Raw genomic sequence first — 22,520 nt, 5'->3', positions numbered from 1 at the left:
GGCAATGCAAGGAACCATCATTACGGAGAGACATTTAAACCGGATATTGAGAGCCAAGTCGCTTTACAGACGTAAGTACGACCTGGACGCCGGGATAGATTTTATTGTGAACCAACTGCAAGGGCCTGGGAAGGATCACGGTTATCGGTGGATGTTTACAAAGTGCAAACAACACGGCATTCTGATCAAGAAAGAAGACGTCAGGATCCTCATCTCTTTACTGGACCCAGTAGGTTCCCAGGTTCGCCAGACCAGACGTCTTAGAAGGAGGCAATATTTTGCTCAGGGGCCTAACTTTGTGTGGCACATAGACTCTTATGACAAACTAAAGCCATATGGGATATGTATTAATGGATGCATCGACGGTTTCTCACGCAACATCATTTGGCTGCGGGCCGCACACACTAACAGTGACCCAAAGGTTATCGGAGGTTACTTTGTGGAAGCAGTGGAGAGTCGTGGGGGTTTCCCCAGGCTCGTACGAACTGACATGGGCACTGAGAACGTGTTGGTCAGAGACCTCCAGCGTTATTTACGGAGAAATGACGGGGATGATAGAGCAGGAGACAGAAGCTACGTCACAGGAGCAAGTACCGCAAACCAGAGAATTGAGAGCTGGTGGGGAGTGATGAGAAAAGAAGGAGTCGAGTCATGGATCAAGCTTCTAGGAGAACTGAAGGACGAAGGATTCTTCTTTGGGGATTTCATTGACAAAGCTCTGTCACAGTTCTGCTTCATGCCAATCATTCAGGTAAATGGCCCATATTATGATAACTAGTGGTGGTAATTAATTACATTAAATTACGCTGTTTTAGCAGTAAGGGTAGCAAAATAATCGTTTACATAGTTAAAACGACATTACCTTTACCGAACGGTAAATGCAATGTATTCCTAACGTTGTTGAAGTAGGTCAACTGCGCTCTGTATGTGCGTAATGGAGGCTGAAGCATCAACCCAGCCAAAGTTTTTAAATCAGGGAACACTTTGCCAATTGAACTGATCAGAAGTCAGCACGACTTAAATGTTGTTTTTTTTCTGATCGGAGGACATTATCCTTGTCTGCGCTCATTCTGCATCAGTTATGCTGCAGCTACCGATCTGTCGCTGCCAGTCTGTCAAAAGCAGTCAGAGACTTCACGCATCAGTAACTCTTCAGCGCTCTATCATTGGTACATTCAGGTCTGAGATGATATTGGATCCCCTCATGGGATTGAAAAATATTGATTTTGTCACCTCTATTATGCGCATAAAGTTGAAAAGCTTTGCGCATCCGGACCAAGATTAGTATTAGTATTAGTATTAGTATAAAGCCCAGATCCCACAACTTAGTGGTTTGCCTGGTGTGGTTCTTTCTTTTCCTGTTTTTGCAATCACTCCCTCTTCCTTTGGTTTTCATTAAACTGCATCCAAACATTGCTGCTTTTCAATTCATTTAAGGATGCACCACACTTATTTTCGACCATTTTAAAAATGCCATTTTAAAAAATTAGCTCTGACCTAATTCTTGTTTCTTCATCAGGAGGTATTGAATGACATCCGGAGTGTTTGGAATGCTCACCGTATAAGGCCCTCAAAGAATAACAACGTGCCCTGTGGGATACCTGATGTCATGTACATGGCCCCTCACCTTTGGGGTGCAGAAGACTGTCTCGTTCCATTGACAGAAGATTTGGCCTTGTGTAAAAATAGCTGCACTTTTGTTAGTTCAGTCCCATGTGATGTGCAAGTGTTTGATTTGTGCACAATAATAATGGAAGAATCAAGCTTGGAATTCCCATCTACCATGTCCCAGGCCCTTGATTTATATTTTCATCTCAGGGATACAGTTCGTTCACAGTTATTTGAGGCTACTTAAATGGACACAAACATACAAATGTAGTACATTTTGTACTTCAGTACGTATTCCTACAGCTTAATGTACTTATTAAGTAATTGTTTTTCTCCAGTCTGTAGTTATCTTGTCTTTGTATCAAAATTATCAGAAAAGACTGTATAACATAATTTTCATTTTATCCATGTTAGTAAATTAACTCATCATGAAGTGTTGCTTGCTCTTGGTAGCTACAAAGCGTGGAGTATTAAACTAAAATATGATACAGGTTAGAAAAAAATAAATCCTTTTGGGATTGAGTTAAACTTATCACACTGTTAAAGCATCAAAAGTTGTTCATAATAGTTTTTGGTACCAAAAGTGTGTTCATTTCTAACAAAAACAAGAGCACCTTGGATAACAACCACATAGACTGGCAATATATCTAATGTTGTGATCAATTAGACAAGAAGACCAAGTAGGCTAAAGTGTAGAATCATAGTTGTGTCACCAATGCTCCAAATGTTTCTTGAGCCTATAATTTTGTTATTGTGGAATAGATTAAAGCAATCCCATGTTTGATAAAGAACGGCTTCTTTTCTTAAAAATCATAGCACGTGTATGACATTACAGAATGAGTAGTTAAATAACTTTCAGCGGTGTCATTAGACATGTTCATGCTTAATAAAGATGTATAGAATGCAACAGAGAGGACAAAGTTTTGTACAAATGAGAATGGTTTACTGGTGTCTTTCAAAATACACCATACTCAAAAACAGGTTGTATTTTGCATATAATAACAGGATAAAATAACAGTTATTTCTAAAATGTTATACAAACCTCTTTACAATGTAACCAATCTCTGTAATTGACAACTTTTCTTCTAAACCCATTAGGAACATAAAGGTTCACATTCTTGTTTCTATTAAGATTTCTGCAAACATCTGAAATACTTTAATATAGAACATGCTTAATCAGTTGGAATATGGTATTTGTAATGGTGTTGTACTTATGTATGTATATACAGTAGACAGCACTCAGCAATCTTCCAGTTTGTAGAACTGTTACTGTATGCTATATTGGAAATATTTGTTACTCTTCCTGTAGTAAAAAAGTATTAGAATGTTAAAATTAGTAATTTATTTTGGCACTAACCAGAAACACAGTAACAATGTGTGCAGCAGGAACAGATGCACTTCTATGTTTAGTGTACGGATTCCTACCAGGTGAAGCACTGAAAATATTATTTAAATATGTATATGTATTTTCAACTGGTGTTGTTTTGTGGTCTCATTCCCCAAGCAATTTGTTGCCTTATTTTGTCCCCAACACTCACTGCTGCTTCTGCAAAATCAGAGTGCTAAGTGCTGTCTACTACAGGTAACTCCACTTCAAAAAACCTGAACATTCCCTTTAGCTTACTATTTTAATTGGGGGGAAAAACTAAGAAAGCAATTACTGACCAGATGAAAAAAAAGGCTGCACATGAAAAAGGCACAACGGGCTACACTGTTAAGAGAACTTAACCACCCAGTCTATTGAACATTCACATTCATTCCTTCATGTTACTGTTAACTACACCCGTGTTTCTATGAACTGTAGGGCAGAGTGCCTTGAGGACCAAGGTTGGGTAACACTGACCTACACCACATCCATCACCCACATAGAGCTTGTGAGAATGCTGTTAAATTCACTGCGAAAGTCTGGATAGCTGTGATAACCAAGGGGCAGCTTTAGTACACATCCACATGTGTGGGATTGTGGTCTGCGGAGGAAATCTGTAGTTTCTATGAACTCAATTAGTATGGCTTTATCCAACAGATTGGATCCTGTACAGAACCGCAGGAAAAGCTGAAGATAATTGAAATCAATTTCTCCAATGTACCTTTTCAGGTAACGAGAAACTGTTGACTGGGCAGCTGTCATCTCCTCTGGAAAGATTAGAAGCTCCTTCACTGTTTTTACAGTCGGTTTTTTTTCTGCTATGAAATGATGCAGTCCTTCTGGTGGGAGTAAACCAGCTACAGAACCCACAACGGGACGCCAGCACTTGATTACAAACATTGGGGCCTGAATAAGTACTTTGTGTCCTATCTGTGCCAAAACAGGGAGCAGTGTGTCCTTGGTAGGAACCTGCTTGCACTCATGTGCATCAAGTACTTCCAGCAATTCATCTGTATCCACTGAATTGAAGTCATCCAAAGCCTTCAGGAGAACAGATCGCTCTTCTTGTGAGACATACAAAAGAAAGGAATCTTTTAAACTACTGGTTGTCGAGCCGTACAATATCTCCTCCAGAAAGGGTATTGCAAGCTTCACTGGGAAGTAACCAGCTTGTTTCCACCCTACAACAAACACTCTAGCTATAGCCTGCCATTCTTCACACTGAAAGTCATGCCGGATGAATGGGACTTTCACCTCAACTCCCAATGTGCAGCTGTCATAGAAATCCATCCAAAATTCTGTCAGGCAGTCCCGCAAAACACCACTTCCTTCCCCCTGTTCAAGCTCTCCATTTGGTAACAACATTTTGATATTGACCTCAGATGAAATAATGTTTGAGTCCTTAAAGGCACTGATCAAATCAGGAAGACAATGACCTCTTCTAACAGTCAGTATTACGGGACAAGATCGTGGTTCAGGGAGTGCTTGGTCAGGAATATTGGCCTCTCCTGTCAGCCCCGGTGAGAGAGACAATGTGTGATGAGGTGGATCCGACTCTTTTTCTGTAAACAGTGTTTCAGGGTTTAGTTCAACCACACTAATATCCACCCTGTTATCCCCACTAATAATAACAACTGCATCAGAATCTTCACTTTCACCTACATTTGGCAGACCATCCCATGGTAATGTGTCATTCAGTTCCAAATATCCACTTATGGAAGCTCCATCATTAATTACAAAGTTTGATGGTTCTGAATTTATGTTTTCCACCAACAGATCATCAGCGGCCTGATTAGGTTCATTGCCAGTGAGATCTACCACAGAGGGCTGGGTTATTGCATGATCGGCCTCTACGTCTTGGGGCTGCTGTTGTGTTTTCTTTCTGGTACACAGATAAAGTCGCAGAATTTTGACTTTACTTTGCTTATACAACTCATCAACTGTACTGGAAGCATCCACATGCATCTGTGAGCTCTCAATATGAGTTGAATAGTGTGAAAGAATTTTGTTTTTTTTTGAGGTGCCATTGGGGAAAAACAGATTTTCAGCCATAAGTTTGATATTTGACACTGTTTCATTTTTATCTACAGATAAATGCCTTGTTCCACCACCACTTACAGACTTCACCTGTTTGAACCCACCCTTCTCCTCATCAAAATCCATCCAGCCAACCTCAATTCGTCTCACTATTCGTTTTGCATTTGTATTTTCTGCCCACTGAGACAATTTCTTTTTAGGAGGCATTCCCTCAGCTCCTGTCAGTCTTTGTCGTAGCCTTGAGAGTATAGATTCTTTCCTGGATGGTGACGTCCGTGACAGTGTTGCTTGTCTGCAGAAGGCCACAGTGGAGACTCTATCGCCAACTTTGGGGATGTACTTTGCCAGGTCATTGTCTGTCATTAAGGGAATGACAGTTTCATCAATCTGAAAAATATAAATAACAAATTAATAAAATTGTCAATATTAAAAAAACAATGAATACATACAACTGCATATTTTAGAGTTGTTTTTTGCTATCTACTTTTGATAACAGATACTTTTGGTAATGTGGTACACATTTGTCCAACATAAGATGAACAAAAATTACTTTTAAAATTACTCTTTAAACATATCACGTCATTAATTTATGTCACTGATTAAACAAAAATATGAAATTCAATAAATTGTTTTAGAATGTGCATAGTAAATTGTGGATTGCGGCTCTCCGTTCAAAAACAAACACACAGACACACACGCACGCACACAGCAACAGCTGCAGTGGCTTACATTCTCATCTTCAAGTTTCTTGATCACATCTTCTTCAACTTTACGCTCTGTTAAGAATTCTCGCAGCCGAGTATCCATAGCTGACCTCTAAACCACATGAAAATGAAATAAGTATTTTTACACTCAGTTATAAATTTTATGTAGCAGATTTTTACATGATAGCCTACCTATAAAATCACTTTATTTATGGCAAATCAGAATTTGATAATGATTGTTTTATTACTTAGATATTATCTATGGTAATGAGGAATGGAGCGATTCTCTACTTGGAGTTTAAGTAGTTCAGCATGAGCAATGGCGACCTGCATCAATACAAAATCATTCCGATCACTGTATGCTTTATTAGTTCCCTTGGCAACGTGATACCCGCAGTGAGCTACTGTAACTGCAAGGCTTCATCCGGTGATGCATTGAAAGCTACGGCTCATTTAGCATGTATTACCTTAACAAGTGTGACTCACATGATGCTACTTTCAAAGGAGATGTTCAGCAAAAAAGAGGCAATTTTAAGATGCTTTCCATCTAAAACTGTTATTATTGTCCAGACCAGATTAGTTGCACCAGCTAGTATGGTGATGTGGCCAGGGTAAAAGAGAGACACCTTCGTGACACAGAGAACTAAGGTTTTATGTTGAACATACCTCGTTTATTAGTAGCCTTCAGCCTTGCTCTACTTTGAAAGTGTGCTGCGGGGCCGCCACACGTCCTACAGTTAAAAATGAGTTTACGGCTATTAGCACAACAAAACAACGTGTAGTAACAACATGAGGATACAACATTTGAAACGTCAGCAGATACCATTTAGAACACAGTAACAATATAGGTCTGAATAAATAACTGCCGAATTGCGGGATAACAATATGAAATAAATATAAAATATAATACACTCACCTTAAGGACATCACCAACAGCAAGGACTCCGTACTATGGCTGACGCAGGTTCTAGTGAATGTGCCCTGGGATGATATATATATATATATCATCAAGTGTTTCGTGGCCACAAATAAGTATTTCGTGGGCACGTTATACCTATTTCGTGGCCACAAATAAGTATTTCGTGGCCACAAATAAGTATTTCGTGGCCACAAATAAGTATTTCGTGGGCACGTTATACCTATTTCGTGGCCACAAATAAGTATTTCGTGGCCACAAATAAGTATTTCGTGGGCACGTTATACCTATTTCGTGGCCTCGAAATGATATTTCGTGGCCACAATTTATTTATTTTTTGTACCATGTCATCAGAGGGGCTCCGTAGTTTCCTCCCTTAAATGAAATATCTACTTTGCAAGTATTGCAAGTTGCTCTGTTGTCTTCCGTTCTCGTAAAGTATAACGAAACTTTTGAGCGTTTGAGCCGCTTAGGTGCCGTGTTTCCTGCCAGGTAAATGACGCTTCGCAACGTGGTGACGTCATTTGGGGCGACTGGAATCGATAAGGGAATGGTTTGCAAAAATGTCAAACAATTCCAAGGAATTGAAACAGTGGGAACCGGTTCTCAACAGTTATAGTTATATTAGTCATGTCAAGTCAAAGTCAAGTCCCTGTTGCTTATGCAACATTCTGAAAACAACACGGAAATACGTGAAGCATTTTCCAGACATGCACATTGGGCATAAAACACCTGCTTCCAAAAGTCACAAGGCCACACAACGTGACTAAGCAAAAATAAATAAAATCACACTGAAAAATACAATTATGATAAAGCCAAAAATGTTATAAACATAACGTTTAAGCTATAAACCATTACTGGATGATTCATTGTTACGTCAGTCTATATATTCAAACTACATTATAACTACACAAATTGCCACACTGGAAATTCACAAGGCTGATGAGGACCACAGTTGATGTGACGGTAGAGGAAAGATAGCTTCAGACTTTTGGCGTAGGTGACGTGCCCCCTGCAGCAGCCAATGGGCGTGAGGGGCGGACAGTACCAACTAGAGGAGGGCTCTGGGGGAGTTGTCCGCTTCTAAATAATCCGATTGGGTCGTCTTAAAAAGGGCAAACGCTTCTTTTCTACTTTGAAAACCCGCCTTCTGCCGCGGTACAGAAATAGAAAGGTTTGCCTGAAAGAGCACTTCTATAGAGGGAGAGGAAGGGACACCAGTGAGAAGAAAACTGCTTTATTCCAGTTTCGCGTCCGAGCGATTAGCCAGAGACGTTTATCTTCCGTTTGCTGGGCATCAGCAACGTAAAGGAGGCTATTACCTAGCTAACCAGCCTGGCTGAACACCAAGCCGGGGGGGTCGTAAATAGCCAAGTTTACACAGATACCGAGAAAGCATTTCCCACTTACGCCTCTTTAATTACGTTTATCAGCCCTTAAGTTAGCCTGACACCTTCCAGTCGTTGCATTTTTTGAGGGAATGGCACTGGACTTCGCTGCTGGATGTGTAGGAGGTGAGTAGCAGCTAGCCACGTTAACAGGTTGACACTAGCATTAGCATTAGCCACCTTTCTGTTTTTTTCCATCGTCAAAAGCTCAAGCTGTTGTTGCGGTGTAATTTGTGCCGTGCCGTGATTTCTCGATTTACACCCAGCTAATTTATGTGATAACATTGTAAACCCACATGAATGACAGGTTGAATACTAAAACACTGGAGCTGGGTGCTTTTTAACCCCCCCAGCTCAACGTTATGTTGCAGTGCTAACTTGAAGTTATTCCCAAATCTGCAGCACCCACGTAGAGATTGCTGTTTATAGTCGACATTCATCATATATCTACTTATCAATTAAACTTGCACACGTCCAGGAAACCCCAGAAATGTGAAATGATCGTGATCTCAGTTTTTCTTTAGTGATTATCGGGCAATTTCCCCAAATATATGCATTCCTTTCATCATTCCACTAACCCATTCCAAAGTAGGGAGTTACCATGAGGAGAGGCGGCGGTCCGCAGAAAGTTAAGCTCATGCATTCATCTTTGCCTCACACAAAAGCCCTGTGGGAATTTTGCAAGCTGCTTTGTCAGTGTTCAAGGACAGGACTTCCCAAAGTCTGTTGGATCCCAGGTAGAGTTACTGCACTGTAACTTAGTCTTAGATAACACCTTCATTGAGAGAGTCAGTAGTGCGGTGTAGAATGACTGTACTACAGTACTATTAGTACTACTATCTCCCTTGAACGGCTTAACATGTAGCTGATTACAAAATACAAAGGAATGGTACCAGATTTGGACTAACATTAAACTATTTATATAGAATAGTCTGAGAATTTTTTTTTTTTTTTAAGGGAATAAAAAGTTCAGATATTGCTTTACCAGTGCATTTTAGTTATACATGCAGTATGTAAGTTACTGCAAGAGTAAAATAACGAAGTTGTTTTTTTAACCTTCCCCTAATGGCTTTACATCAGTTTCCAAACCTAGTTGACAACCTTGCATGAACACATGGCAGATTTAAATCACCCCAAGTGTTTTAAGCTGTATGATTTGTTTACAAAGAGGCTTTTTATTTGCATAACATATTTATCTTTAGAAATTCAGTGGTGTTATTTCTGGTGCATTATCCTCATGTTGGTGTGCAGTCTTTGAAAATATCTGATATGAAGACAGTGTTGTATAATGATTTTCTGGCATATTGACACAAGTCAAGGACAGGTCATTGTTGAGCTTTCGTCAGTGTTAAGCTTTCGTCACGTCGTGCAGTGCAGTGACCAGCTGATGACTGCTCCATCTCATGATGGACAGGTGTCTGTTGCAACTACTGGACCAAAAGCCATCTTCTTTTTCCAAACTCAACCCATCAGTGCATTTGTACCTTTATAACTCAATTATTATATTGTGGTTCTTTTCTTAAGAGAAGAAGTCCATGGGATATATGATGACCTTGTGTGCACTGAGATTACTTCTGTATGACATGTTTTCCACCCACTGTCTCTGCTCTAACACAACAACTTTTTGCATGCTGTGGTCTGGTGATCATCTCTTGAGTTTTTAATAAGAATAGTTCAGTGAAACAGTCAGTTGTTCATTCCTGTCTTTTTTGTTTTTGTTTTTTAGGTGCTGCTGGTGTTTTGGTTGGGCATCCGTTTGATACTGTAAAGGTGGGTGTCTGCTGCATCCTCTTTGGTGTTTGCTCATTAGTCACAAAAAATAAAACATGCAGTACTTTGCTGACAGCCTTCATTTAAATCCAGATAAGCTGAGAGTACACGATGAGCCCAAGAGAGGAATGGGATGACTGAGCAAGAGGAATAAACTGATTAGTTAGAGTTCAGAACGGGACAGTACGTTCACTTCTTTACAGATTTCAATGAAACCGTCATTTATCAAAGGATTTGTAGGGATGGTTAATTAGCTGAATAACTTGTAGTCACATAGCCTATATAATCATCACTATGTACCTGCAGAGTCCCACACGGTTTTATATGCATTAAAGTTAGTTGTAATGTGTTAAGGTTGAAATCAAATTCATTTTTATCACAACTTTTACATGATCTGTGGTTGACGCATAGGATTTATGTGAATGAACCTAAAAACAGTTTTCTTTACTTGATGCCATTCGCATATAAATGTTGCATAGACTGGATTAAGCAGTGGCAAAGTGAGGACGTTTTGACGTGAGACTTGTGTGAATGTGGAGCATCCGCTTTAGAGGCAAGCAGTGAGAGAATGGTTTGGTTATAGTTCTTTTACACCCTTGCTTTCAATGTCATTTCTCCCTGAGCCGGTGTCTGCTTGGGGCTCGGAGGCTGTCTTTAACAGCAACAGTGTCACTGTGTTGTAGATGAGAGAGAGAAATAAACAACCTCTCCACGGAAATGTGACCTAGTAAGTATGGTCCAGGTCTTTCTTTCTCTCACCCACTGTTATGTCTTTGAGATATTAAAATAAAAAGCACCGAAGACATTTTGTTCTTTTTACAGCTTCATACTCGGTTAATGTTTTTCTTATTCTCCCACATGTTGCACCCCCCCCTTTATCATCCTTTGTTTTTCTTCCTGTTGACTGCTTGTTTCCCTGAAAACCTGTATTACACAGATCTTGGTTTGTAGTTACTGTGGTCCTCTTTGGCCTTTTTCCAGTTTTTACTCCAATGAGTTCTGTCACCCACAGGTGCGGCTTCAGGTTCAAAATGTGAATAAACCTATGTACCGTGGGACGTTCCACTGCTTCCAATCAATCATACGCCAGGAGTCGGTGAGTTTAAATTTGTTAGCACAGTGCTTGCTTTAAATTAAATAGGTTACATTTAAATATGTCCTTGGTGTTAAGCTGGAGTTGTTTATTATCTGGAGAATGTCCTGTGCACTGATTAAAGTGTTTAGTTGCTGTCCCGTCTCTCAGTAAAGGCATTAGGCAACGTGGGCGAGGTGGGGGGTCTCTGTTAGCTGGGGTCAATGAGGAGCTTATTCCTGGAGGAGCTAAATAAAGCTTTGGACATCATGCTATTTTTGCTAAGAGGGGGCATGGCCCCTCAGACCTCATGGCTGTTTCACATGGATGTCCTTTATTCCCCCCCACAGTAATATTCAAACGTAAGGTGGTTTCTCAGCTGTTTATGTACTTGTAAAATAAATGATGAGGATGTATTTGAGAAGTAGCTTTATTGGCAAAAGGAGATTATTAGACGATACGCAACCCATAATTATTTGCTTTAGCCATATTAGTAATCCATTGCTGATAACATGTGGAAAAAAGTGCACTGCTTCCTATAGCCTCCTTACTTTCTTGTTTTTATAGTGTTGATCTGACTCAGTAACATCTGTGTTTGCAGATGCTGGGTCTGTACAAAGGTATTGGCTCTCCAATGATGGGTTTGACCTTCATCAATGCTATAGTTTTTGGTGTCCAGGGAAACACAATGCGCATGCTTGGCCGTGATACACCTCTCAACCAGTTCTTGGCTGGAGCCTCTGCTGGAGCCATCCAGTGTGTCATTTGCTGTCCAATGGAGCTGGCCAAGACACGTATGCAAATGCAAGGAACTGGAGAGAAGAAGTCTAAGAGGAAAATGTACAAGAACTCCCTGGACTGTCTGGTGAGAATCTACAATAAGGAGGGGATCAGAGGGATCAATCGTGGTATGGTTACCACCCTGGTGCGCGAGACGCCGGGTTTTGGCGTGTACTTCCTTGCGTATGATGTGCTGACACGCTCCCTGGGTTGTGAGCCAGAAGACCCCTACATGATCCCCAAGCTGCTGTTTGCTGGTGGCATGTCAGGCATAGCTTCCTGGCTGTCCACCTATCCCGTGGATGTGATCAAGTCACGTCTGCAAGCGGATGGGGTCGGCGGCGTTTACCAGTATAATGGTATCATGGACTGTGTCAGGCAGAGCATACAAAAGGAGGGGTGGAGAGTGTTCACTCGTGGACTTACGTCCACTTTGCTCCGTGCATTCCCAGTGAATGCCACCACATTTGCCACTGTGACTTTGTTCTTAATGTACATGCGCGAGGGTGGAGAGTGTAGCATTCCAGACTCTGAGCCGCCGTCTGTCCAGCTGCAGCCTCTGCAAACGCAGACACAGCCGACCAGCATGTAAGCTGGCGTGCAACAGTGAGTGTTGTTAATTTTTAAGCAAACCTACCTGTAGACAGTTTGTACACAGGTCAAGGATCTGTTAATTAGTGTCCACAATCACAGAGGAGAGCTATGTTTTGGGTAAGCATCTGTCCATAAAGCTTAAACCAAGTGGTCTCACATAGTATTTAAATAATATATATTTTAAGAGAAAAGCTGCACTTGTAAATATGTTCTCTTTGCTTTTGTACATATTTTGCTTTTTTAAGCAAATTGAAATAAACTTGACAGTTACAAGAGTTACTGTAACATACAGTGACTGTTACAGATGTCCCGAAAATGTTGAACACTTTGATCCTAATGATGCCGTTTTCATCCTACAATATTACACAAGCCTAAACACACAGCACGGCGTTTGGTATATTTGTGAATCGGTGCTGTTTATACTGTTACTTTCTACCATTAGTTAAATGAAGATGATTTTTAGGGTAATTTTTAATAGTCAAAAATGATCCTGTTTAGCATCACGTGAACACTATTTTGTAGCATCTTGTGTAAACTGTTACAAGCAAATTTTCATGTTTATTAATGCTTCATGTAGCTTGAACTGGATTAGGCAGAAATTTTAAAAGGTAAATAAAATAAAAAGTCACAACGCACTTTTTTTTTTAACCTGAAGATCTCCCCTCTCTGCCCCAAGTCACTAGACAAACATTGGCTTGCACACATGCCTTGAAATGTGCACATAAGACGAGCTGTGATTTCGGGCTCTAGCTACTACGACTACTGAGCCACTGATAATCGCTAACAGAGGGTTAAACTGTCACTTGTACTGAATGACCATTGCTGTAATGTTCAGCCAAGAAAAATAGTTACAAAAACTAGGTTTAAAGGCCAGTCGCTTTTCTTTCCAGGAAAGAGGGTAAAATTTTAGAAGCGATTGTCTACATTGCTGCTGCGGATCAGACTTGTGACTTCTTAACATCCCCTTATACCCAGAAGTAGCCACCGCAATCATGTGTTGGAAGAGTAAAGGGAGGATCAGAACAAAATTCATCAGTCCTCCGCTGGAATGGAAACTGGGGGGAAGAAAGTGTCTTGATTGTCTTGATGTTTTTCATTTCAGTCAGGCTTTTCACCATCATAATCTCAGCATCTCACTGAAAAGATGCAATTAGCTAAAGTCTCTGACGCTAGATTTTTTTTTTGTTTGTTTTTTTTGGCAGAAAATTCAAATTTTTGTTGAACCTTCTGGTGAAATTTAAAAAAAAAAATACTGATTTGGCTGTATGATACACTTGGCTTAAAAAAAACAACAACAAAAAAACAAAACAAACTTTAACCCTTTAAAGCCCTATGATGCCAAAAAAATTCTGCCTACACCAGCTTTACCTCCCTTGTAGCTGAGTTAATTCTGGCTGCTGTATAAAGTTTCAAGTTTGCAGTTACCACAAACTTATTCTGTACAGAGAGAAAGTTTGTAATGAAAAATATTGGAGGCTCTGATGGTGGTCTGTTGCAGTACGACATAAGAATTTTTGATGGTCAGAAAAAAATAACAGTGTAATATTTTCTGTGTTTGAGGCGGTCATTGTAAAACCAAATCAGATGCAATATAATCATGTTGTGGACACTGTAGTGTGTCCAAAGAAAGCACCTTACGGTATGACATTAAGCATGTGTATGGTTAAAAATACATTTTGGCAATCACAATTCCTCCCAATGGATTTTACAATTTTACAAAGGGAAGATTCTCTTGCAGTTTGCCAAGACCAGTCAAGTACACTAATTTCTGCCACCTAGAGGCAGAGAAGGTAATGGCTCCTGTATTTTTAACCTTTGTATATTAACTTAAAAAAAGTCTGTTTTTTCTGCATAGTTAACAATTGACATTCTTCAGCATTAAAATGAGCATTATACCCAGCCAGCCTGCAGCAAGTGCATTCACGAACACCTCTATATTAAATATTCACAAGAAAGGTGTCCTAAATACAGAAGCCATTACTTTCCCTTAATGTAAATGATCTACATCTTCACAGCTCACTGACCTCCAGGTGTAGCTTAGCCCGCAGTGCCGGCTTAGATGTGGAGGTCTTGAAAACTGCTTTGGATTTGTCCAAAGAGAATGTATATATTGAATGTGGCAGTTTTCTTTGTCTTTTTCTTGTTTTGTTTTTTTTTGCTTTGTGAGAACTCTAGACTTCAGATTTTACTTTAATGCATTCATGTGTTGTTACCGCTTTTTGCCTGTGGGTTTATCTTTATTGGCAAGTAATTCCTGATATCTCTGTAAAAGAAAATGCTGCTGTAAATATCTGATGTTGCTATTGTTTGTACTGTTAACAACTTGTACAATACCTTTCACCAAAGTAGAACATGTCATTTAAAACCCCAAAGGAGAACAGTGAAATAAAACACTTTACTTTTTTTTTTTTTTTCTTTTTTTGGCTGGGCATTTTTAAGTTTGAACATTTGGAAACCCTACAAATTATTAGGCTTCTAGCAAACCCCCCAAAATAAAGTTTTAAGTGAATGAAAGAATGAGCTGTCTCAATTCAGTAAAAAAAAAAAAAAGTGATGTAATAAACATCACATTTTTTTTTGCTTTCGTGGTCTGTTAGAAGGAAACAGGCTGACCTCTAGAGGAAGTAAGCTGATATCAAAGAAGCTCAATGTGGGTATTGGAAAAGATTTCCTTCTCAAAATGTGGCACAAAACTACTTTAATAAACACATAAAATATAGTTTATTAAAGAAAACAAACATCCATTATGTTATTCAAGTTTCAATTATTGAATTCTTACCAATGCTGCTTAATACTACCTTACAGGTCAACTGTACACTTTGAAGAAACCCAATGTGTTCTTTAACATAAATATAAAGTGTTTGAGTGTTGTGCCCCTTCAACTTGATGTGCAAAAAGGATGAACCAAAATCCTGAAGCTCTTCTCTCATTGAGAGATCATATTAAATTCAGTCAATGTATTATTCTAACTGCTGTCTTCCTGAGACACAGACAGAAAGAAGCAGAAGAATGTATGAAGTGAAAAGAAATACACATAAGGATAAATGGAAAAAAAAAAAAGATGTATTTCAGTTTGTAGTGTCCCAGCAGTGTTTTTTCCAGCAGCATGCTAGCTGTTCTTTCCTGATTTTGACATATTCATGAGGAAGGAGTCACAGGAGTAGCGCAGGAACCGATAGATCTCCTCTGCTTTTGGTCGACTCATACACCCTCCCTTCTGTATGGCTTCTATCGGGCTGCAGGGAGGAAGCAGGTAAAGAAGAGATGACGTACTGAAGAAGAAGAAAGTATTCATAATTTGATACAACACAACGTCCATCACCTGTTTATTAGCTGGGCGATCGATGTGAAGTTGTGGCTCATGTTGAGAGCTTGAACATAGTTAACTGAAGGCAAGCTCAAGTACAGCTGCAGTGCTTGCTGCCTATGCTGCCCTTTGACTTCCACTGGTATGCTGATGCCGTGACCCTTGCGGTGCTCCAGACGTGCCACATCTGCCAGCAGCCCGGCACTCTCTTCAGCACCGTCGCTCCACAGCAGGCGGACCCCTAATCGCACTAGCGCCGCCAAAGTGCTGTCAAAGTAGCGAGTTCGCTGAAAGGGACGAGATGCCTCACCTGGGACAGTGACAGTTAACATAAAGATCAGAAAGACATTGTCTCATGCAGCAATCATTCAGTCTAATTAATTCAGTGAATTTGTGGAAAACGCTGCTAAATTCTGTCCATTTAAACCAAATGCACTCTCCCAATTTGGCGACCTATTTGATCTGTGCCATGGAGATGCTGTTTCAACCCTCCAGCATGCCTACATCCACTCATAGGCTCCAGTAAATATTCTTATTTACAATTTACCATAAGGGCTGCAAAATTACAAAGAAAATGAGCCACACTTTGAAAACGTACCGGTCTTGGTTCGGTCTTTTTCCACTATGATGCACACGCGCTCAAACAACCCCTGCAAGCTTTTCACTCTTTCCGCCAGTCGCTTCCGGTTCTGTGCTGCAGCCAGATCTGATTGGCTCTGCCTTTCCACCGCCATGCGGTTGCTGACAATGAAGTAGCTGCTGTCCAAAGAGCAGACGTGGACTGTGGCTGCGTGTCGCTGACGCAGGCTGGTCAGCAACTCCACCCCGCTACTGATGCAGCGACTGTCCACCAGGATGCAAACAGACCCAGATGGAGCGGAGGTTTCACTCACTATCAAATTCTCAGCTGTGGTCTTTTGAGGAGCCAATGGAGTGGCTGGGACTGCCTGTGGAAATGAAAGGAAAAACACCTTATACTTGATTTAAACCTGTGGTGATAACAGGTTAAATAACTCAATATAATATGCTCCTTGATCCCAGAAAAAAAACACAGTTACACAATTTTTTTTTTTATTTATGTTTATCTTCTGTCTCTCATAGTGGACATGGAGTCTTGTTTGATAACAGAAAATATGATTAATGTAGTGATATTGTTTCTATTTTTGTGTGGATTTTTGGTATTAATATTACCAGAAACAGTAAGGAATGTGTACGTCTCTTCTTGTCTGCTCATACCTGCGATTGCTTCTTTGAGGAAACTTGCAGGTGTGACTCCACAAAGTCTAGCTCGTCAGAGAGGAGATGCTGATTTTCTATCCTCTGGCGACACCTTCAGGAGAGAGAAAGAAAGACAATCTCAGAATTGTTACCAAGTACACACTCATCCTTCCATTCTCTTCTGCTTATACAAATTCACATCCATGAGGAGGATGGCACTCGCTCTTTATTACTTTATTATAACTTCACCTCTCATTTTGCTGTTCTTCACTCACAGAGCTCCTTTGTGCTTTGCTCAACAGTGAGACCTTAGAAGATAACGACACAGCTTTCTTTCCTTCTTTCCCACAAGGCTCTGGTGGTACCATCTTTGGCAATGAAGGCAACACACCATCTCCTGCTTTGAGAGCCCTCTCTTTACTTGCTTCATCTATCTCCTCCTCACTGGAATCATTCATTTGTATGACCCGGGTGCGTTTAGTTTTCATCTCGGCTCTCTGTTCTGGTGGAGGCTGAGCTCTGGTTTTTGTGCTGCCTCTTGCTCTGGCGTTGTGCAGGAAAACGCGGCGCCTGGTGGGATACTGCTTTCTCCCGTTCACAAACGAGTCCTCGGGCAGAAGGTCAACATTTTCAGCATCTTCCTCACTGGTGCCCACCAACTCCACATCACTGCCCACTACAAAGCTGTCCTCTTCATACGTCTCATCCATCTCAGGCACCTGTTTCCACACATTAAGAATGTGGCATCCTTAATTAGACTACCAATCATCAAATCCACTTAGTATTTTGTTGCTTTGTGTATCTTTTAAAATGTATTTATTTGTTAGTATACCTGGGAAAAGATGTCCATGTTGTGGTGTCTTCTGTTGGAAATTTTGAATTTGCCCTGGACTGCAGGGCTTCTCACTGACTTCAGGTACACTCCATGCATCTCTGAGTCTGACAAAGAGGAGAACAGACAGAGAGCCAAAATGCATGACTCACTCAGCCTCCTATCACACTGAGAAGCTCAGAAGGAGAGAATTCAGTTTTTAAAAAATAAAAGAAAAATGTGTTGTACCATTCAGGCCCTGAGAGAATTGTGTATTGTCGACCACAAAACCGTTGAGAGACCGATTCTGTTCTTCTCCATCCTCCTCATCAGACGAGACCTCTACACCTTCCTCGACCTCTGACAGCTGTGCTTCTTCATCCAAAAACTGACGCCCTTTTCGGCATTTGCCGCGCTGACAGAGGAAGGATGGAAAATGTCAGGGATGACGGATGCTGAAGGTGCCAGTCGCAGATTTGTAATGACTTGACTTTTTTATGAAAGGAAAAATGGATCATGATGTCATGTAACGATCTTTAAAAAGAGACATCGGTATGTTTTTGTCATATAATTGAGCTTTTTAAAAATTTTGGATGTAGCGTAACCATTAAAATGAAAACACTGAACACTAATAAACTAATAAAAAATGTGAATTTTGAGCTTCCTTTAATTTCGCAGAGGTTTATTGTGAGTTTCAGCTCACTCATCACTCTCAGCTCTAAGACCCTCTAAGCTTTAAAACCTCAGCACCAAACTACAGACAGGCACATGCAGAGGTAAGAATGGCAGAACACCTAAAGACCCACATATCTACCTACTAAAGAATTAAGGAACACATTATCTGTTTTGTCATAGGCTGCTAGTAACAAAAAGCCTAAAGACAAAAAAAAATCCTCTGAAAATGGTCAGGTAAAAGCTGTAGACTGAAAATTAGTGAAAAATAGCCTTTTAAGACCATCACAAAGTCTGGAGAACTGTTGCTCAAGACCATCCGTCCATCCATGAATGGCTTTCTGGGGAAAAAGGCAGGGTACAGTTCACCACTGTCCAGAGCTGAGATGGATGGATGGATGAAGACTTTTCCATAACACTGCAGTCATTTCAAAATGGCATTCCCCACTCACATTAGAAACCTAAATACGAGCCATGTTTATATTGTGTTTACAGTTACATGAAAACAGGGATCTCAGATCACAGCATCCGGCTGAGCCATCTGTTGCCGTACAAACCTTGGCTTTCCTTTCAGCTCTCTGCACTGTGGCTCTGCACACGGAAACAGATTCATTCTGGAAATCATCATCAGAAACAGATTCGCCTCCCGTTTCATCAGACTGGAACACAGAGAACAAATTGGTGAAATACTGAAAACTGTTAGTAGTTTGTGACATATTATTAGATAATGAGCACTTGTAGAAACATCTTAAGTGATATATGGAGCACGAGTAATTAAATCACATCATCTGTGTTGAACAGATTGAACCATGTGCTACGCATTACTGTTAGTCATGAAGAGCTTACAGTATTGAGTGCAGCAGCATGTTTTCTTTTCACTACCACCGGGGAGTCCACATCACTGTTGATCTTAGACTAGGAAAGACAAGACATGCTACATGTTAGATACAGCATAGAGCAATCTCCCCCTGATTACAAGCTGAATATCTTAAGCCTGGAAATGAATGATAGAAGCAAACTGTCTGAATCAGATACCTCCTCATATCTCTTTTTTTGTCATATATGCCTTGTTTATTGCAAAGTGAGCAGCAACTGTTTGTTTACTACTGGTTAAAACTCTGTAAAGGGGGCTTAAAATGCTTCTCCTTATCTTTTGTATTAGTTATACTTCAATAATATTGGATGTTCATATTAAACAAGGCCAAAGTGTCAAACAATCTGAGGCCACTGAACCTCCATCGACATGCTGTTCAGATTTTGTTTGTGATCTGCAGCCAATCAGAAAAAAGCTGTCCTAAAGGGGCGAAGGGAGCAAAAACTGTTTGTGACATACAGTTGGTGAACTTAGATGTTTCACCCACTGTCCAAGCACAAGATTAAATAAGGATTGTTCATGAATCGCGCAGTGCTCTAGGTCAGTATATGAACTTTGTAGCTGGAGCATAAAAGCTCCCCATTTATACAAAAATGTAGCTAGACTAAAAACAAAATTGCTCCACTGTTGTGTATGTAAATGTTTTCCTGTTTAAAACAATACCTCTGCTCCTGAAATGTATGGCATTTTAAAAATTAAAAGATCATCAGATTCCCGAAATATTCAACACTTTCTCACCACTTCGGGGGATGATAAGGGGTTGACTTTGTTCGGATGTCTTCTTTTATGAAGCACAACTTCATCCTCGCTGTCACTGTTGCCCCCCACTAAGTAAGAAGCTGAGAGAAACAAGCAGGTAGACACAAATACGATTGGGAACCAACTTAAAATAAAAATGCTGTTTCTTTCTTTGAGATTAAACAAACCTGCATGAGGAGAAGAGCCAGAAACATGGTACGAGCCGTTTTCCTCATTAGGCCCTCTCTCTGCTACAGTGATGCCACATTGTGCTCGTCTGCGTTTCAAGCTGGAGGGCAGACCGGGCATTAGGGTTCGCTTTGCTCCCGGGGACATGATCGGAGACGGGAGTGCACCACTTTTAGACATCCTACATTCTGACAGCGTTTGTGGTGTGGAATGCTTGGATTCGCTGCAGACTGGAGGTATTCTCTGTTTAGCAAAGCTGTTACAGGGAGTAGAAGAGTTAGAGACAGCTGCCGAAAGTGTGGTGGAGTCAATCTGCTTTTTAGGCTGTGAAGACCCAGGCATACAAGGGGCAGGCATGCCCACTGCTTCATCTTCTTCCTCTGAGTCTTCCAGTGAATAGCCAAGCTCAAAATTGACTGAAAAGAAGTCATGCATGCTGTTAAATGAATCAGGAGATTTAAAATGGGGTGTGACTGCACTGCCCATAACTGAATTATCTGCTACAGTTTTAGTTTGTGCTGGTGTGTGCATATTAAGTTCTGTCACTGTAGTGTTATGGTTGTTTGTGTTCTGGATTATCAGCTTGGCATTTACATTATGAGTCAAACCTTCGCTGAATGCCACTCCTTTTGATTCCACTGTCCTCAATCTGTGGGTACCATCCGCTGACTGTGTAGTGTTACATGGGTTAATTGGGGTATGTACGTGCACTGTTTCAGACTTCTTCTCCGTCGGGGATGTCGCGGGTGTGATGCCATCCAAAGGAGTGGGGATATCAGGAATGGTCATCTGCAGGAAGGCTTCATCATCCTCGAACAGATCGATGCTCTCATCCATCTCCGAGCTGCACTCTGAGGCTTTATCGTCTTTCAAAACACCATCTGTCAAGTGTGGTATTTCTTCATCCCTCACATCATCCCAGCTCTGTTTTTCCTCACTTACATCATCAGATTCTACATGAACCTGATCCTCCTTGAAGCCATTGCACTTTTCATCATCATCCGACTCCTTGCTGTCATCCCTGATATCATTAATATCGTTTACGTCCTCCCCAAAAACCTCATCCCAAGTTGGGCTGTTGGCTGCTACACTGACAGGGTGCTTCTCCTGATTGGGAAAGTCAGGAGAGATTTTACCACAGTCTTTACCATTTGGAAGCTCATCTGGAGGCTTCTCAACTTCTCTCATTATCATCTTATCATCATCATCGTCATCGTCCACATCCAAGGTAAAGCTGACAAGGAAGGGCTGAGGAGGCTGTTGAGGAGAAGGACAAAGTGATGGAGGGGGCTCTAAGTCATCCACGAGTGATGGTGGAGATCGGGACAGGAGTTCCGCCACACTGGCGAGGATGACCTTCAGACTCTCATCTCTCCCTGGGAGGAGCTTATCACAGCAGGGCAGTGGGGCTGCATCCCATTTAGGAAGGTAGAACATTGCCTGAAGTTGAACATCTTCATCTTCATCACTTTTAGCAGGAAGCTGTGACAGATTGTCTAAATTCACAGGTTCTCCATCTGCTTTGATAAGGTCCTCAGTGACAGTTTCACATTTATCAATATCAGCCTCGAGTTTTAAGCGGTCTGTGCTGTCATCATAAGGTATCTCATTATTATCTTCAGCAGGAGGCCTTTGTTTCATCACGGCCAATGTGGTTAATAACCCAGCTGTTCGTGTATCGCTCCCCTCAAATTCCTCATCAATATATTCCAGTTCAGACCAAGAGGAATGGGATGATTTAGGTTTGTCGTTGGCGGTTTTGGTGCAGGTCTTTGTGCCCTTCTGCTTTTTCTGTCTGCTTTTCACAGTGTCCTCTTTGTGGAGGTAAGGAAGAAGTTCCCGTTCATAACAACATTCCCCCTGAACACAAACACACACAAATAAAAAGTTGAATAAGAAGCAATCTCGCTCCATGAAAACTAAAGACAGAGATCTAATTGGTTTTTTTGGACCTGCTTGCACTTTTACACTGATGCTGCTTCAACAAGTAAACAGCATTTAATCAGGAAGTGCCCTACCAAGAGATGTACAGGTCTAAAAAGTCCAATGTAACTTTTGAGATAAAAAAAAAACACAAACAAACAAAAATCAGAATAATAATTTTTAAGGACACTACTCAAAATAATTCAAAGAAAATTAAACCCCCCAAATCCCATTTTTCCATCTTTTCCTTAAGCACAAGTACACGCACATCATCTAGCATATGTCATCTTGGCAAACTACATGACCTGGAAGTGATTCATCTAAAGTGGTTTCCTGCTTGGGTCAACAGGGTGCCATTGAGCCTGCAATCAGCAGGAGGACGACGTTTAGTGAACCAAAAGAAAAAGAAAGACACCTAACAAAAGTGGAGAGAAAAGTACAATTTCTGTCTAGATAGAAGTCAATAACACTGAAAGCGAGGACAACTTATCCACCGCATTACCACCACAAGCTGATCTGATAAAAGGAAGTCTTGGTTATTTAGCACCAAAAC

The 22,520-nt window shown here is 40.8% G+C and overlaps 4 protein-coding genes across 9 annotated transcripts in view; 2 read left to right on the top strand and 2 right to left on the bottom strand.

Moving 5' to 3' along the window:
- Window positions 1–2,364, top strand: LOC120740459. The gene is made up of 2 exons (XM_040042849.1): window positions 1–751; window positions 1,520–2,364. The coding sequence occupies exons 1-2, from the start codon at window positions 5–7 to the stop codon at window positions 1,853–1,855; spliced, it is 1,083 nt and encodes a 360-aa protein (XP_039898783.1). The 5' UTR covers window positions 1–4; the 3' UTR covers window positions 1,856–2,364.
- Window positions 2,365–2,489: 125 nt separating this feature from the next.
- LOC120740458 lies at window positions 2,490–7,014 on the bottom strand. Of its 3 annotated transcripts, XM_040042848.1 has the most exons (4): window positions 6,632–7,014; window positions 6,382–6,446; window positions 5,741–5,827; window positions 2,490–5,398 (listed from the first exon to the last, which is right to left on the bottom strand). In XM_040042848.1, the coding sequence occupies exons 3-4, from the start codon at window positions 5,816–5,818 to the stop codon at window positions 3,452–3,454; spliced, it is 2,025 nt and encodes a 674-aa protein (XP_039898782.1). In that variant the 5' UTR covers window positions 5,819–5,827; window positions 6,382–6,446; window positions 6,632–7,014; the 3' UTR covers window positions 2,490–3,451. The 3 variants fall into 3 exon arrangements, with proteins under 3 accessions (XP_039898782.1, XP_039898781.1, XP_039898780.1); XM_040042847.1 differs by having other exon boundaries at window positions 6,382–7,014; XM_040042846.1 differs by having other exon boundaries at window positions 5,741–6,854; window positions 6,919–6,988.
- Window positions 7,015–7,690: 676 nt separating this feature from the next.
- On the top strand, window positions 7,691–14,638 carry LOC120739561 (mitochondrial basic amino acids transporter). 4 transcript variants are annotated; one of them, XM_040041358.1, is made up of 5 exons: window positions 7,695–8,145; window positions 9,746–9,789; window positions 9,883–10,516; window positions 10,802–10,885; window positions 11,463–14,638. In XM_040041358.1, the coding sequence occupies exons 4-5, from the start codon at window positions 10,835–10,837 to the stop codon at window positions 12,231–12,233; spliced, it is 822 nt and encodes a 273-aa protein (XP_039897292.1). In that variant the 5' UTR covers window positions 7,695–8,145; window positions 9,746–9,789; window positions 9,883–10,516; window positions 10,802–10,834; the 3' UTR covers window positions 12,234–14,638. The 4 variants fall into 4 exon arrangements, with proteins under 4 accessions (XP_039897289.1, XP_039897292.1, XP_039897290.1 ...); XM_040041355.1 differs by lacking the exon at window positions 9,883–10,516 and having other exon boundaries at window positions 7,691–8,145; XM_040041356.1 differs by having other exon boundaries at window positions 9,883–10,885.
- Window positions 14,639–14,650: 12 nt separating this feature from the next.
- The window catches only part of fancm (FA complementation group M), a 45,152-nt gene continuing 37,282 nt past the window's right edge, over window positions 14,651–22,520 (bottom strand). The window contains exons 14-24 of the mRNA XM_040041354.1: window positions 20,044–21,904; window positions 19,856–19,956; window positions 19,090–19,158; window positions 18,801–18,902; window positions 17,821–17,986; window positions 17,593–17,699; window positions 17,010–17,479; window positions 16,779–16,872; window positions 16,141–16,489; window positions 15,558–15,852; window positions 14,651–15,471 (exon numbers count right to left, since the gene is read on the bottom strand). Of these exons, the coding sequence (XP_039897288.1) occupies window positions 15,345–15,471; window positions 15,558–15,852; window positions 16,141–16,489; window positions 16,779–16,872; window positions 17,010–17,479; window positions 17,593–17,699; window positions 17,821–17,986; window positions 18,801–18,902; window positions 19,090–19,158; window positions 19,856–19,956; window positions 20,044–21,904 (3,741 nt within the window). The 3' untranslated portion in view covers window positions 14,651–15,344. The remainder of the gene's footprint in view (window positions 15,472–15,557; window positions 15,853–16,140; window positions 16,490–16,778; window positions 16,873–17,009; window positions 17,480–17,592; window positions 17,700–17,820; window positions 17,987–18,800; window positions 18,903–19,089; window positions 19,159–19,855; window positions 19,957–20,043; window positions 21,905–22,520) is intronic.

Source organism: Simochromis diagramma, unplaced genomic scaffold (assembly GCF_900408965.1).
Source record: "Simochromis diagramma unplaced genomic scaffold, fSimDia1.1 OVJJ01000304.1, whole genome shotgun sequence".
NCBI lineage: Eukaryota > Metazoa > Chordata > Actinopteri > Cichliformes > Cichlidae > Simochromis > Simochromis diagramma.
This window is presented reverse-complemented; position numbering and strand designations above follow the sequence as displayed.

What these genes read in the sequence shown, in the direction of transcription:
- LOC120740459 (XM_040042849.1), top strand. Translation starts at nt 5, where the DNA reads ATGCAAGGAACCATCATTACGGAGAGACATTTAAACCGGATATTGAGA. An exon ending in GCTTCATGCCAATCATTCAG is followed by an intron (nt 752 to 1,519) that starts GTAAATGGCCCA and finishes TTTCTTCATCAG; the next exon opens with GAGGTATTGAATGACATCCG.
- LOC120740458 (XM_040042847.1), bottom strand. Translation starts at nt 5,818, where the DNA reads ATGGATACTCGGCTGCGAGAATTCTTAACAGAGCGTAAAGTTGAAGAA. An exon ending in AGAAACTTGAAGATGAGAAT is followed by an intron (nt 5,399 to 5,740) that starts GTAAGCCACTGC and finishes TATATTTTTCAG; the next exon opens with ATTGATGAAACTGTCATTCC.
- LOC120739561 (XM_040041355.1), top strand. Translation starts at nt 8,112, where the DNA reads ATGGCACTGGACTTCGCTGCTGGATGTGTAGGAG. An exon ending in CGCTGCTGGATGTGTAGGAG is followed by an intron (nt 8,146 to 9,745) that starts GTGAGTAGCAGC and finishes TTTGTTTTTTAG; the next exon opens with GTGCTGCTGGTGTTTTGGTT. An exon ending in ATCCGTTTGATACTGTAAAG is followed by an intron (nt 9,790 to 10,801) that starts GTGGGTGTCTGC and finishes TGTCACCCACAG; the next exon opens with GTGCGGCTTCAGGTTCAAAA.